Source organism: Strongylocentrotus purpuratus, unplaced genomic scaffold (genome assembly GCF_000002235.5).
Source record: "Strongylocentrotus purpuratus isolate Spur 01 unplaced genomic scaffold, Spur_5.0 spur5_scaffold_1, whole genome shotgun sequence".
Lineage (NCBI taxonomy): Eukaryota > Metazoa > Echinodermata > Echinoidea > Camarodonta > Strongylocentrotidae > Strongylocentrotus > Strongylocentrotus purpuratus.
In genome coordinates, this window is record NW_022145594.1 from 1,350,381 (window position 1) to 1,366,937 (window position 16,557).

General features: G+C 38.1%; 1 protein-coding gene across 1 annotated transcript; it reads left to right on the top strand.

The window, feature by feature from the left end:
- Positions 1-5,607: 5,607 nt before the first annotated feature.
- LOC593577 (GPN-loop GTPase 1) lies at positions 5,608-16,370 on the top strand. The gene is made up of 11 exons (XM_030977465.1): positions 5,608-5,919; positions 6,559-6,652; positions 7,212-7,356; positions 8,200-8,278; positions 9,826-9,920; positions 10,598-10,790; positions 12,082-12,164; positions 12,589-12,628; positions 13,112-13,214; positions 14,020-14,106; positions 14,833-16,370. Exons 1-11 carry the CDS (start codon positions 5,620-5,622, stop codon positions 14,943-14,945), a joined length of 1,332 nt encoding a protein of 443 aa, XP_030833325.1. The 5' UTR covers positions 5,608-5,619; the 3' UTR covers positions 14,946-16,370.
- Positions 16,371-16,557: the final 187 nt, after the last annotated feature.

Sequence of the window (16,557 nt, forward strand, 5' to 3'; positions counted from 1 at the left end):
GGTTAGGGGCACGTGCCCCCCCCCCCCCCGTGCCTACGTGCGAAAGGGATAAAGACACTTATTAGAAAAGAAAAGGAGCATGTGTCAAGGTACAAAGAGTAATTATCAAAGGTTCAAACGGGGCACTTCTTACACCTGAAAGGAGGCACTCACCAGAAATGAGATAGGGCACTTATGAGTATGGGAAATGGGCATTTGTTGACGGAAAAGGGGCATCCATCAGAAATTGATTTATCAGAGGTGAAAAGGGGCATTTATGAAAAGGGGATAGGTCCCTTATTAGAAAGGAAAAGGGGCACGATTCAAAATAAAAGGGCAGTTAGCAAAGGTGAAAATGGGCACCCATCATAGATGAAAAGAGTACTTATCAGGAGGGGAAGGGGTACTTTTCAAAGTAAAACGAGCATCTCTCATATTTGAATAGGGGCAATTATCGGAGGTGAAGAGCGCACTGAAGTAAAAAGAATTAACTTCTCATATATGAAAATGGTCATTTACCAGAGATGAAAAGGGACACTTTTTATTTATGAAGGGACTCATTTTTCTAAATAGCCCTTATCAGATAGGAAAGGGGGCACATGTGTTGATGAAATGTGCGCTTATCCGAGTTAAAAAGGGGAAGGGGCACTTCTTTACAAAGTAAAAGTGGCCCTTTGGGGGGGGGGGGGTACCTAAAGAGTGGGGCGAACTTTGCCCCCTACTCCTGCCACCCGACCCATCATCTGAAAATCCCAAATGATGTTGTAGGGGCCGGGCGCGGCTTTATCATGAGTGCTTTTATGTGAACTTCTTTTTTATAAATATATTGTGCTGGATTCCGACCCAGATTGCACACTCTAAAATGATAGTATGATCATCCCAATACGCTTGTAGTTCACGTATGCACCCCTTCCTGTTAATTCGTCGTTACCGTCACTGCCATTTACGTATGGCCGGCCGGTGTGGTAGGCGATTTGTTCCGGGTTCCGCGGAACAGATCGGCGCGCCGATTTGTTCCTCGGAACGAATCTACTGGATCGACTCGTTCGCAGATACGTTCGAAAGCCGCCGTTCTTATCCGACATTGGCCGAACGTTTCTGCTTATATAATCGCGTATATTTTTATTACTTGTGTCGAATAAACATGGTAAAAATAAATTTTAGCTTTATCTTGATACTTTTGTATTTATTGTTGCAATGAAAACCAATATTATTTATTTTTTGTCGGCTAGTACCAAGGGTTGAAAATTCAACAAAATATGTCGGGTTTTTCTTTTATTTCTTTTTTTTTTATTCTGCCGGACACGTCTTTTACTTGAGGAATTTTCTTTCTCTTCATTTCTTTTTTTTTAATTTTTATTGGTCCTTCTTAATTATCAGCTCGACCACTCATTTCTTTTTGTGTTGACCCCGCCCCCCCCACCCCACCCCACCCCGCATCTCTTTCATTTAAACTAGAGTCTACATGTACATCATGCATGCAGCCCACATGCATAATTAGATTCTGTGATGATCGAAGCCCGGTAATAGGTGGTTGACGTAACACGATATCATATAAAGCAGCATTCAAACCAAATTAGAAGGCCTGATTAGAAAACACCCCGACATCTGCTTTTACAGGCAAACTAAGCCTATGGCAACAACTGCCCTTTTTGCTAGACCACCCAGTCCCCGTCGCTTCGCGACGGCGCTGTTTGTGGTCAATCATTGGCCGCAATTATCAACATATTTGAACAACGGGAATCTGCATTTCTATACAAAGTTCTCAAATTGGCAATCGTTGGCGTAGCTAATTTGGAGAAGTTTGATTGGTTGCAAAGGCCGACCAGAATAGTTCATTTTGCTGTAGGGGTGTACCATGGCGTGTATTCAATAATACGTGAGCACGCACGCTCTCCGATGAGATTCGGAACGGATCGCCTGGCCGGAACCGATCGCCTGTGACTAGCGGAACGAATCTACGAATCCGGAACAAATCGGCGGGTACATATCCAGGCGATCGGTTCCGGAGGAACCGATCGCCTGCACGGAACAAATCGCCTATGACACCGGCGTATTTTTTATTTACACGCTAGCGAGGGGAATTTCTCGATTAATTCCAATGAAACCGCTTAAAATTCCAATGAAACCGCTCGCGAAGAGTCTAGCCTAGATCGGAGAGCTCGCTAGTGCTATACGCTAGTGTGAATTTACATCCAGGAGAAAGTTTGCTTAACTTTTTCTTGAAACACTTGAACGGTTATGGAAACTGTTTGTGTTTCTAATCTCCAAATATTAATATTATTCTTCATCAAATATAAAACATTGATTTCTACTGTGATATGTAAAGGCACGAACTTACGTTAATACATACCCAACCAAGAAGGTGCACCATGGTAATACATTTTAACAAACACATCAACATGTTACCTAGACAACTCATCCCCATAGCCATAACCATAGCCAAAACCATAATGATACATGTAAAATATAGATTGAAGCAATTCTCGTCAGTTGGCTGTATCCTGAGTGTGATTTATATAATGGATTTTGAGTAACATTTGCATCTACCTGTAGTTGAAGAATAGATACAGTGTATAACATCAATTAAGTTGGAGTTCAATTGGAAGGAAGTAACGAGGAATATTTAAGCAAGGGAGACTGGGAGATGAGGAATGCAGGAAGTTAGAAATTGAGAGATTACTCGCGTGATAGCCTTGCATTAATGAATCCTTTATATAATGTTGTCTTGAGAGAAAGTAGACGATTTTTTTTAATATTGGAGATTAGTGCAAGTATTAGATATATTGGAAATAGAATTAATGAGAAAGTTATTTTTTATCAAGATCAATACATGGGGGGGGGGCACCATCAAAATAGGGCACTTTCTGGAATAAGATGCACCTACAAAGGGAAACATCAAAATGTAAATCTACCATATTAAGACATTGATAGACGTACGCGTAACGCATGTCACACACAGAAAAATGAGAAGAAAAGAAAGAATAATGTTTTTAAAAAAGAAGATAGAGGAAAAGGAGAGAGACAGAGAGAGGGAAAGAAAGAAAGAAAGAAAGAAAAAAGGAAGAACATGAAACTTTACTTTACACTTAGGCCTACATATTACATTTCCGACTGAGTTGGATCGACATGTGCTTAAGTAGTCTGCGGACAAAAGTACAACAATACGAAAACAGAAGTTATATGAAATTGTCTTTAAGAGAGAAAGAGAGGTTAAATTCTAAAATGAAATGAAAGGGGTTATGTGACTCTCAAGGAGGAAATTACAATTTCTATCGCTCATGACGACTATTTGGAATTTCCTAAATTGTTTTAAAGTTCAAGAACTTCCTGGGGCTCCGCCCCATGCAAGACTCCCGGCAACAGCAAATTATTTACACAATTTCTTGCTGTCTGCTGCCTCGAGATCACTGGAGCGAAGAAAGGTAACATATAGCAAGAATCCCTATTCAGTGAAGGATTTATCCCTTTTATTATTAAAGACTCCCGACAAAGGTTCTCCCCCTGCAAAATTGGAGAGAGTTTTATGTAGTTTAAGCTTCTAACAACCACGCCCGTGGACCTTTTATTATTTACACAAAGGTAAAAGTGTATAGCAAGAATCCCTATTCAGTGAAGGATTCATCTTTTTTATGCAGATGCTTCTTCTACCATTCTTGACCAAAAGTGCGTTTCAAACTCAATGATATGGGCATCATCCCATTGAATGTTGTGTCCAGTGTTACGGGTTTGTTTTGCTACTTGCTGCCTAATCTGAGGGCTCTGTTGTGCTCTTTAAAAAGAGGACACAATAGGGGCAGCGCAATTTAAATATCAAGGAATGTATTAGAATCTATTTCTAAAATGAAATGAAAGGGATAATTGACTTTCAAGAGCAATAAAAACTCTAATCCATCCCTTGAAATTTAAATTGCACTGCCCCCATTCAGTGTGCTATTTTCAAAGAGCACAAAAAGGCTTCAGATTGAAGATTCCATCTCATAAAATTGTCTATAAGAGAGAAAGAGAGCCTTATTTCTGAAATGAAAGGGCTATTTGACTTTCAAGAGCGATAAAAACTCTAATCCATCCCTTGGAATTTAAATTGCACTGCCCCATTCAGTGTGCCATTTTCAAAGAGCACAAAAAGGCTTCAGATTGAAGATTCCATCTCATAAAATTGTCTATAAGAGAGAAAGAGAGTTTATCTCGAGAGAAAAAATGAAATGAAAGGGCTATTTGACAAGAGCCCTTTCATTTCATTTTAGAAATTACCTCTCTTCCTCTCTTATAGACAATTTTCTCTCTTGAAAGTCAATAACCCTTTCATTTCATTTTAGAAATAACCTCTTTTTTTCTCCTAAAGACAATTTCTCTCTTGAAAAGGCTCTGCCAGGCCCCTCAAGCCTTGCCATGTTGTATGGATCCATTAGAAAGCAAAATAAGCCCACTCAATAATTAATATATATTAAAACGCCATAGCGATTCATCCAAATAAGAAATCCACGTAAGAGGCATTTTGAAAGTTTTAAGAAAATTCCTTCAAATTCCAGGATATTGGATGTTATTTTTCAGGAAACTCTATTTAAACGAGTGGAAGCACTGGCGGTTCTGTTTTTTTTTAAACTGTAACAATTCTCCTTGGATCAGATATAGACCAAAAACAAGCCTCATTATCTTCAGTATACAAGTGTCATTTCGGACCTTACAGCTTTCATAGAAATCGCTTCTGGACCGTCAAAGAAAAAGTTTGAGAACCCCTGGTCTACGCATTATACACATCAGGACCAACTTGACAACTTGACAAAAATTTGAGGGGGGTTCGACCCCCCCCCCCCCCCCCCCCCCCCCCCTGCGTACGCGCCTGTATGTGCATCCCTTCCTCCTTATTCCCTTATCCATCGTTACCGTCACTACCATTTTAGTAGGGCCGGCCCCCTCCTTTTAACGACTCCCAAGCCATCAAGAATGACCCCATAATAATCCATTATTTATGGATTACCATTCTACCGTTCTTTGGAGGGGCCGGGCGCGGCCTTTTCAGAAGTGTTTCTACACTAACCTTTTCATGCACTCCGGCTTAACATAAACAAGCATGCTAAGATTTTTTTGAAAAGAAGCATAATTTAGACTCGGTTTCGCATAACCTAAAAATAAGAATACGGCCAGTCACCCCTCCCCCCTCCCCTCAATGCATCCGCCTTTACGCACCCCCCCCCCCCCTTCCCCTTGTCTTTCCCTTATTCGTCGTTACTGTCACTAATTTTTAGTGCCATTTCGTTGTCTTTCTTTCTCCCCGGCTCCTCTCTTCTTTTTCTTTCCTCTTTTTTGAACTCTCTCTCTTTTCTTTACTTTTTTGTTCTCTTTTCTTTTATCTTCTTCTTTTTTCCCCCCATTTTTTCCCCCCTCTTTTTTCCTTCTCAATTTTTTTGCGCCGCCAATAGGGGGGCCGCGGCCGTTTCGGCCCACCCCTGGATCCGCCACTGGGGGGTAAGATCGCCTTTTTTTTAGGTCACCTATTAGCAAAATTCAAAACAAAAAATCTAAATCAAAGGGGGTGGGGGGTTTCCTCCGAAATACACACATTACAAAAAAACAAAGGGAGGGGGGGGGGGTAACCCCCCCCCCCCCCCCCCTTCCATACGCGCCTGCATCCAGTGCATGGATGCATCTATGAACATTATGCGCCCTTTGGGTGGACAGCAGCTCAGCTCTAGTGACGTTATGCGACTAAAAGTTATCCCACGCAAACGCGCCTGCGCACACATTACGACGAGAATCAAAATGGCGACGCCCATAGACACTTCCAAACCGCGTGAGGATGACGGAATGAGCAGTAAAGACGTCGTAAAAGATGAGCAATTAGGTGCTTGTGCAGGAGGTCTGCATAATACAGACACAAAACCACCATGCCTAATAGTACTAGGAATGGCAGGCTCTGGAAAAACGACTTTTGTTCAGGTGAGTCGCAAGTTAAGCTTCACCTCATGCCCCACATAGGCCTACTGCCAATTGTGTTAGTACTCGCTTTGCTCCTCGGCCAATTGTCAAACAAAGTCTTAGGCCGGTGTCACAGCACAGCCAGGCGCGGCGAGAATCCCTTGCCGCGTCAGATCTCCGGATAAAACGATGAAAATACAAACATCATTTAACTCATGACATGAGATGACATGAGTCATGTTATCTATCCTCTGTTACTCTGACTTTGTTATTTTTCTGAAAAAGAAAAGTCGCGCTTGTTCAGAAACCTATCCAAAATTTGACCCGTAACTCCAGCGTGGAGATACCCTCCTAAAACATACCCAAAATGAAGTAAATATTCATTAAATGTCCAAGTAAAGATCATGAGTTAAAAGTTGTTATGTTTAATACCTGTTTTGTGTCAATTTTCTTGTTATTTTTGGAGTATTTTTCGGATAAACGTTGATATTTAGGATACACTTTTTCACAGATTTCACGGCAAACCGCTGCACAATACAAGTGCCTACCGATTGTGGGTTGCGGGCAGGGGCGCGCGCCTGTATGAGTTATTTACCGTAAGTAGACATGAATGCACACCTTTTATAATTATTTATGAATATTCATTGTATCCCATTGCAGCGCCTGAATGCTCACTTATACACCAAGCAGCAGAAACCATACATCATCAACCTAGATCCAGCTGTTCACGAAGTAGGCTATCCTACTAATATTGGTAAGAATTCTACAGAGCTTTAAGGAACACATTTAATAAAGATGACACTAATGTAATTTCAAAAGTATCTGAGACAAAGTGCAAAACAAGGAGGTGATGAAATAGTATGGGAAAGTTAACAACATGGCCAATGATTATAGTGATGACACTGATATATATTTAGATATTCAAAACACTGACTGTAAAGTTAAAATAAGTGATGATGTAGTATGGCATAGGACCCAATTAATTGATGTATTTTGTTACCTTGTTATCTTTACAGTTACATTTATAATTAGTATACCTGTCAAGTGTCCATGTATTGATGAATGAGTTTCCCAAAGTGCTTTGAATGGACTATAACACTATCAAAAGAAACAACAACAATGTTCATTTATAATAATTACAGTCATATATGTCTACAGCGACCGCTCATGGGAAACACAAACATTGGTCTTTGTAGACAGGTTCCTTTAGTACATGTTTCAATGAGAAACCATTTTCAAAGGGAAACAAAAAATGTAGTAGTCACTAAAGCAGGTTTGACTGTATAAACTGATGATGATTATTCTTTTTTCAGATATCCGAGACACGGTGAAGTACAAGGAGGTGATGAAGCAGTATGGCCTAGGACCGAACGGTGGCATCATGACGTCTCTCAATCTCTTTGCTACACGCTTTGACCAGGTGATGGGCTTTGCAGAGAAACGCAGCAAAGAAACAAAGTAAGTCCGGCAAGACATTGATCTACATTTGCCACACTCAACCCAGGTGATGTAAATGGGTACCTAGCCGGAATTGAAATGCTAGAGTGCCGCAATGGCAGCACAGCTAAAGCAGGGGTGATAATCTCCAAGTTTGGAAGCACTCTTCGTGATTCTAATAAGCGCTATATAAAAACTATTACTATTATTATTAACTCGACCTGGGATCCAGAGCAAGGTTAAGATGCTGATTGTGATCATTAATGTTTAGATGGTGGATGTTTTTATGAAAGGGAAACAAATGTTTGCTGCCTCACAGTTTTGCCCATATCTAGTTCGAGACTGGTTTGTAAAACTTTTACCAAAGAGATGGAGGAAGAAAAACAAATTGTCTCCAAATCACTGAACTTGATCGACACTAATTTAATATCTCATTCTACTCTCAGTTACGTGTAAATTTTATTATTTTATCCAACATTTTTCATGTTACATAGTTATGACTATACCTTTTATACTGACTTGCAAATTTATTTCTTGGTATGAAAGAGCTCCATTTCCAGAATATCACGACAGATTTCTTTTTCTTAAATATTTTGGATTCCATGCTGGTATATACTTTTTTCAAAATATCAGCTTCAAATATTAATTCTGTAAAGGGATTGTGCAATTTTAAAGTGGAGATAAAACAATCAGTCAGTATTCTTAACACACCGTGACTTGTTGATCTCCATATGTGTTCTTTGTTTATCATACTTCTCTCAGGGGATTTTGCAATTTTGCAATATTCTCTAATAGAATGTAAAATGGAGCAGTCAATATTCTGAACACACAGTAACTTGATGATATCCACATTGTTTATTCTAGGTACATCATACTAGACACTCCGGGACAGATAGAAGTCTTCACATGGTCAGCATCGGGAGCTATCATCTCAGAAACTTTGGTAAACCTTCCCTCTCCCCCCTCTCTCTCTCCATACCTGCCAACCCTTCCAAATAATCCAGATCATTACCCGTATCAGACATCTGAGCAGTGGTTTAACTTTCGGGAGATACCACATATATTGCCCTCCTCTTTGACTCGGGGCAATATGAGTCTAGTTTGCACAATATATGTGGTATCTCACTCAAGGCCAGTCAATATTTTTACTAGGGCGCTTTAGTAACGAGACGGTACGCACAGGAGACGGTAATGCGAGTGAAAAAAACAAACTGCGCATGCGCGATTCTGAATTATCTCCGTCCCGTCGATTTTCGGAACGGTACTCGGCCAACATAGCGTTCGTTCCCTAAACACGACGTAAGAGAGAGAGCTGACAAATAATTTGTATCTAGATCTAACAATGCAGGGCCCTACTGAAGATAAAAACAGGGAATCTACTAGTGTTTCCAATGTCTGTTCGGTATCTATACCTCAATCTACAATAAATTGATGGTTTGGCCGTTTAGGCATACTTTGGGGGCCCTTTTTCATCGTTATGCATGACGTGCCTGCACGCTGCGCACTACAGCCCACCGCCGGGTCTATTGCCCCGGCGCTCCGGCCAAGCCTCGAGGCCCAAGAGCAGCTAGCACCAAAATGGAGCAGGTGTGCAGTTCAGCGCGGCTTTGCGTCCCCGTCGCCTTTAGCAGACAGCGAAAGCGCTTAAACATCACGACGGTAACAAGAGTGCGAGACCCGTCACAGTTGGTTAAACACTCCGTCTCCTGTGCGTACCGTCTCGTTACTAAAGCGCCCTACTGCTGCAGCATGTGTGAACGCCTGTTACGGTTACAGATTTCTTATTTTCAAAGGCATACCATGCTAGAAATTCTTAATTCATATTTTCAAATGTTGGCAGGTATGCTCTTTCCTTAACTTTACATCTTTTTATCTTTATTTCCTGCCTCTCTTTTTCCCTCACCATCTTCTTTCTGTAAAGTGCAGAATCTCAATAATTGAATCCAGTGACCAGGTTTAGGTCTGTTGACTGGTACAGCACTTTGTAAAAAACAGATATTTGTTTAAATCTTTCTCTCTCCTTTTCTTCCTCTCCTCCTTTCTCTCTCTCCCTCTCTCTTTTTCTCTCTTTAGCATTTGCCGTCTCCATATGTTTCTCTTTATTCACCTATCTCTGTATCTTTCTTTCTTTATCTCTCTCTCTCTCCTGCCTCCTCTGCCTATCTCTTTCTCTCTCTCACTCCTTTATCAACCATTCACTATCTTTCTTCTCTCTTGTTTTGCTTTCTGTATTTCAGTCATTGTTTCTCAAGCCATGAAACCAGAAACTTTGTTTAATCTGTTAACACAAACAAAAGTGGTCTTTTTTTGAAATGGTACTCAAAAGTGTATTACAAATGATAAAAACTGTTGTATTGTCTCCTTCATAATTACCAATGTATTTTTTGTCTACCTTATTTTGTAATATTCATTGTAATGAAATGTGGTGCACATATTCTCAAAACAAATCATAATTAAATATATAACACAATGAATATGATTCATTTTCAGGCCTCCACTTTCCCAACGGTTGTGGTGTATGTAATGGATACAGCCCGGAGTGTGAATCCTGTGACGTTCATGTCTAACATGCTCTATGCTTGCAGGTGGGTCCTCTTTCCAATCATGTTCCAAACTAGTAGAAAACTCTGTTGACAATGTAATGGTGTAACAAATTGTGCTCCTAGGGCTTCTTCAGGTTATGATACTGCCAAGTACAAGTGCATTAGAAAATGCCCCAAAACCTGTTGTGATGTGTGTGTGTGTGTGTGTGTGTAGTTGGGGTTTTACAGACGTGTATCAATCAGATATGATTATTTATGTCTGGGGATTGACCTTTAACGTCACTCAGTTTTGAATCGGGTCGCCAGTTTGGCGAAGATAAAGAGCTGACCATCTCACATCTCTTGTTGTGAAGGCAATAGAAAGGTATTTAAAGACTTATGCGGATAGCTTGCAGTTTATGGATGACCTCCCATAGCATATTTGTATAATGGCCCAGGGGACATCAGGATACATTGCCTGTAATAGAATCACATTGTTCTTCTGTGTGTAACAAAAAGACAAGACAAGATATTTATTTTGTCAACCTTGTTGAACTGAGATTTAAAAGGAAATTCAAGCTCGCTCCTATTAAGAGTAGGCAAATTACAAGCATTCAATTGCATCGTCCAGATCCGTATTATAGATAATAATAAATGATATTAACATTTCTAAAGCACAGTAAATTTGAAGTACAGCACTAAAATTCAAGATTTTGTGTCGTTTATTTTTTTAATCACAGTATCCTGTACAAGTACAAACTTCCCTTCATCGTTGTGATGAATAAGATTGACATCGTTGCACATGACTTTGCAATGGAATGGATGACGGACTTTGAGACGTTTCAAGATGCTTTGAATCAGGAGACGTCGTATGCATCTAATCTCACTAGATCTATGAGTCTGGTTCTCGATGAATTCTATGAGAATCTGAGGGTAAGTACATCTATTTGACCATCTATCTATCTAGCTATCTATCCATTTATTTATCTATACATCCACACATCCATCTTTCTATCTTTCTGTCTGTCTATATATGTATCTAAGTATATATCCATCCATCTATCCATACATCCACACATCCATCTGTCCGTATATCTATCTATCTTTGTCTCTCTCTCTCTATCTCTTTCTCTCTCTCTCTCTCTCTCTCTCTCTATGTATATACATATATATCTATATATCTATCTGTTTGCTTGTCTATCTTTATATCTCTCTATTTATCTATCTATCCATCTGTCTATTTATCTATCTATATGTTTATCTATATATCTATCTATCTACTTATCTATCTATCAGTTAAAATGCTTTGAATAAGGAATCATCAAATGCATCTAATCTAGCTAGGTATATGAGCCTCGTTCTAGATTAATTCTATTAGAATCTGAGGGCAAGTAAATATTCCAGAAAATCAGTAGAAAATCAATAGAAACAAAAATTAAATTCATTTTTTCTTCTTATGTCGAAATTCAGGCTTTTGCTGATTTTTTATCTTTCATTTATTTATTTGGTTGATGTAATACAGAATTTACATGTACAAGGCAATACATAGCAATAAACTTCTGTAGGATTCCATGGTCATTGGATATTCACAATTAAAGCTTTTACTGTTAATGTTACTGACCTAGCTTACGTACTAGTACTTCAGTTTTGTCCATTGATAAAAGGGCATTTGCTATCATGATGCCAATGAAATCGAAAAGGTCTTTTAATCGTGCTGTTGTAGAGGTGTCTTGGTCGAGTAGATACGGCGCCTGAGATCACAAGGTCCGCGGTTTGAGTCCCGCCGCGGCAGTAATGTCCTTTGGCAAGACATTGATCTACATTTGCCACACTCAACCCAGGTGATGTAAATGGGTACCTGGTAGGAATTAATTCCTTAAAATGCTAGAGCGCCGTAATGGCAGCCATGCTAGAACGAGGGTAATAATCGGGAGCGCCAGGAGTGTCAAGTCTGACAGATATGCTCTGGTTTATAACATTACGAGCCAGAGCAACATAACACTGAGTTCCTATAGGAAATCTATTTATTCAGATGGTCATATCTCAGCCAATACTAAACATATTCAATTGGTTTTCGACGTTCGGACATTATTTTTGATGCTCTTTCGGAAAATGAAGAAAAAATTGAGAAATTCTAAAAATACATTTTTATGATGTCACAGCTTCGGTACTCTATACAACAACCCACTTTTATTATTTATTTTTGTACATTGAATTATCTCAGGCTGTAGGTGTATCAGCAGTCACCGGTCAAGGAATGGACGACTTCTTTAAAGCCGTAACTGAAGCTGTTGAAGAATACGAGACGTAAGTCATTAGCAGACCAACCCCAGTAGATCATACAGATAGAAATATTACAGTATTAGTCTTGATGTGATTCTCTAAGATTTCTTATTGTCATTATGCTAAACTTTTCATTTGAACAATTTACAAGAAGTTTAGCAGATTTATTAACCTACATGAATCCCCTTTATCTGTTCTACATCTGTTTCCATCACAATTCTTCAGTGAATTTACATTTTATGTTCTGCAGTCATTGAATTGAAACAAAGAAATGAAAAAGGCAAATTCATCTCTTTACACACTAACAAAAAAATGTTTTGGCAGAAAATTCTTAATTTGCTTTTTCCAATGTTTCTCACAAAATGTTACAAACATGTAGCACCTGCGTGTATAAGTTTTTGACTCTTTAGAGATTCCTATTTCTGATTGTATTTCTTTTATCTTGCAGTGAATATAAGCCGCAGTATGAAAGGTTGAGAAGAGAAAAGGTATGTATACTCAGTTGTTAATTGTTGGTATGTTTAACTAGTTCAGTATCATTTGTGATAAATTGCTGTTAGTCGGTATTAATCTTTATCACACGTGACTGTTCTATATACTTTTTTTTGTATTAGAGGAGTGACAAGTATTTAGAACAATATTTTTACTCCTGAAAATTTACTTGACAGATTGTTTTTGAGAAATGTTCCACATTTTTAATAAAAGTTCTCCATATTTACGGTTTGTCAGTTCCTCTTTTAACACATCCCTTTCTTTCATATTTTGTTTCAGACTGATATGAAATATTTATGGGGCTTGAGGATTGAATATGGAAAGTAGATTGTAATTTCCTTCTCTTTATAGAAATCCATTTTCACAATGTGAAATATATGACAATCACTTGGACTATTACCAACATGATGTGTCTCCCTATCATGTTATTTGATGATTCCAGTGAGCATTGAATTAATCCTAATTAATACTTGTTTTAGATGGAAGCAGAAGCCAAAGAAGCACAAAAGAAGTTGGAGAAGGTCAAGAAGGGGAAAGGTCAAGGTTCAAAGGTCGGACTGACAGGAGTCTCGATGGAGGAAGGTAAAACATTCATACTACAGAGCAATAATCTATGTACTTTTCCCCAAATGAATGAATATTTGAATTAGCCAAACAAATAGAATTTTAAGTAAAAGGGGAACACAATTAATTAGTAGGAAAGTCGAGAAAGTCTCACATCCTAGGGAGTCAAACAATCTCTCCCCCCCCCCCCCCCCCCATTTTTTTGTCTTTTGATATATCTTGTGAAACCTCATTATAACAAGCTACCGGTAATTTTACTAGCCCTATCTCTTAGTGTCCATTGTCTTGTCTTGTGTAAGAGGGTACAATCTATTTCAGAATGATAAAATTGTAGAAAGTCAAGATTTAAGATTCATCATGGGTTCCCTATGTCGGTACACCTATCATGTCACTTGAAATCATCAATTTAAACAAAAAAATTGTATTCCTCTAATGTCTGATCTCATTTTGATCCTCATATTCCAGACAGTAAGTGTGCCAAAAATCTCATCAAAATTAGAGTATGAACAATGTGATTTTCGCAAGTAAAGGCAGTAATGTTATTTTGCAAAAGCAAAGGTTTGGATGTCTGCCCACCCATTCATTTTAGATGCAGCTCAGAATTTTTGACGTGAAGGATGGCATTTTGAGGCATGTGAATTAAATTACATGAATTAGACTTTTTTCATTAGTCGTCACTTCTTTTTGCGCAAATACTTATCCCTAAAACTAGAGATGAAGATTTTGTATTCATTGCATGTTTTGTTATGTTAAAATTGCATACTTTTGCATATGCGTAGATAAGAGACATACTATGTTATAATTCCTTGCATTTTGTTGTCAGGTGCAGTCATCAAAGGCCCATCTGTGGAGCTGAGGTTAGGTCCAGATGAAGATGAAGAAGAAGTAGCGCTGGATTCTGATGATGATGGTAAGATTTAAGTTTAGCCGTTTGATACTACAGTCAAACCTGTCTGTAGCAACCGCCCAAGGAAGAACAAAAAGTGGTCTTTGTAGACAGGTTCCTTTAGTATATGTTTCAATGAGAAAACCATTTTCAAGGGAAACAAAAAATGTGGTCTTTGTAGACAGGTGGTTGTTAAGCCAGTTTTTACTGTATTTGCTTGTCAAAGCAAAATCAAATCGAATCTAAATATTTGTTGGTTTTGGTATTTATTTTATGCTACTGCTAAGGAAGCAAGTAAATGCTTTGTAGATTGGCAATAAAGTGAAACGTAAAGCTTTAAGACCTTGTAGAGAAACTCTGAAATTTGTTAATGTGGCCGCTGCGTTACCAAGGAGACTTTTTTCGTCCTCAGATCAACTTCCCATGTGAAACATGTATTGATATACAAATAACATATTGTTCTGAGTGAATAAGTTTGAATTACCACACTAGCTAACTTTGTAATGGCGTAAGGCTCATGATCAGTTTGCTCTGTCATTAAATCTGAAGACGATTCTCTCTTTTTGAATTGCAGGCATGTAATTCATAATGAAATGACAAGAATTAACTACAAATTCAAAGCTATTATAAACTGCTGAAATCATTTTGGAATATATTTGATTTCAAGATTAATTGATAACTTTGAATATAAATCTATATTTTTTTGCTTAAAATATTTATAATGTTTAATAACTTTTATTTTTTTACTAGACGAAGATGAGCTGAAGGAGGCTGAATCATTCAAGAGATTCTTACAAAGTCAAGGAGCACATACAGACTCATCTTGCCAATCAACAAGCACCAAACCATCAGGTGATACATGACATCGCAATGGCAACAGTCTTGTGTAGCCAATCAACAAGCACTAAACAGTCAGGTGATATGTTACATCACAATACCAAGCAAGCTTCACAGACATTATGTAGGCAATCAACAGGCACAAACTAGTCAGGTGATACATGACATCACAATGGCAACAGTCTTGTGTAGCCAATCAACAAGTACCAGTCATTCAAGTGATATGTGACATAACAATAGATGACTCATGTAGCCAATCAGCAAACTTCAAACAGGCAGTTGATATGTAACATATCATGAAGGAATCCAGCTACATGGACTTGACTCCTGTAGCAAATCAGTGAGCAAAACTCTTGGGTACCTTTTGTTTGTACCTTAAGCATTTTCTTCCAGATGTCCACAGATGCTTCCTGGATATTTGAGCACCAAATGCGCTGATGAGATCCTGGCTCCAAGCTCTCAATAAGTAGAAACGTATAAGTTAGCATGCATATTTAGTCATCCTTTACTTTCAGACCACCTCTCTCTGGTAGTGTCCCTGTATCAATCCAATCATTGGGAACATACATGTATGTTTTGCAGGACATTTTTCTTAGCTTGCTTGTTTATACAGTTAACATCTAAATTATTGGTAACCTTACCAAGTTTTGTAAATTTTTAAGTATGTGAAAATTGGATCTGACCCGATTTATTCTTCTTGAAAAGGTGACATAATAGAGCTTACTAAAAGTATTCAACAAAGTATCTAATTCAACCAGTTCACCTTTCATTCTTGAGTTACAAAACACAAAATACATCAAATTAAAAGGGGTATGAATAACTAGGTTGTTAACTGTACATGCTCAAGTGTAATTGGGATATGTATGGTGGAAAAAAACATAACCAAAAGCTCAAATTTGATTGCCAATGTTCCAACTTCTTGAGGAAGAATGTATTGATCTCTGAAATGAATATTAAAAGTTTTTTTTTCCTTCTTTTTCCAAGGAATAATTAGTGTAAGAAATATTGTAAGATTAAAAAGTACAGGCGGAGTATAACATTGAAAATTGAAAGTTCACAGATTCAATTGATTCGCATATGAGGCGCATTACCACCAACAACAAAAAATCTCCATTCTGTTTCCCTAAAGCAGAAGTGTAGTTTGCAACATACATGCATACATCTTGATGTGAGCTTTAAAGACTTTCTTTGGTAATTGATTGATTCAGCTATCTTGTTGAATTTAGATACTCATTACATAAAGATTGCTGCAACTATGTTTTATGTACTAGAATGTTTTGGTAATGGATTCTCATAATTTATCCAAAGGAAGTTATTTTAATATACATGTATCATGATTTTTCAAAATTAATCACATTGTTTATGAGCTGTGTGGTATGAAATGCATTAATGTAAATACATACGTGTATATCAGAAGAACATAAATAAATTTGTGTTCTGTTTGTTTAAAAGAAAAGTTTCAGAGTATTTTTTGTGAGTAAAGCGCCTGAAAATGGCATGCAGTGTGATAACCTAGTTAAGAATGTACTCACAAATGATGATTGTGATGGTTGAGATCAATTGATTGATTGATTGGTTGATCAATTAATTGATTGATTGATTGGTTAGTTGGTGGGTTGATTGTTTAATTGGTTGATT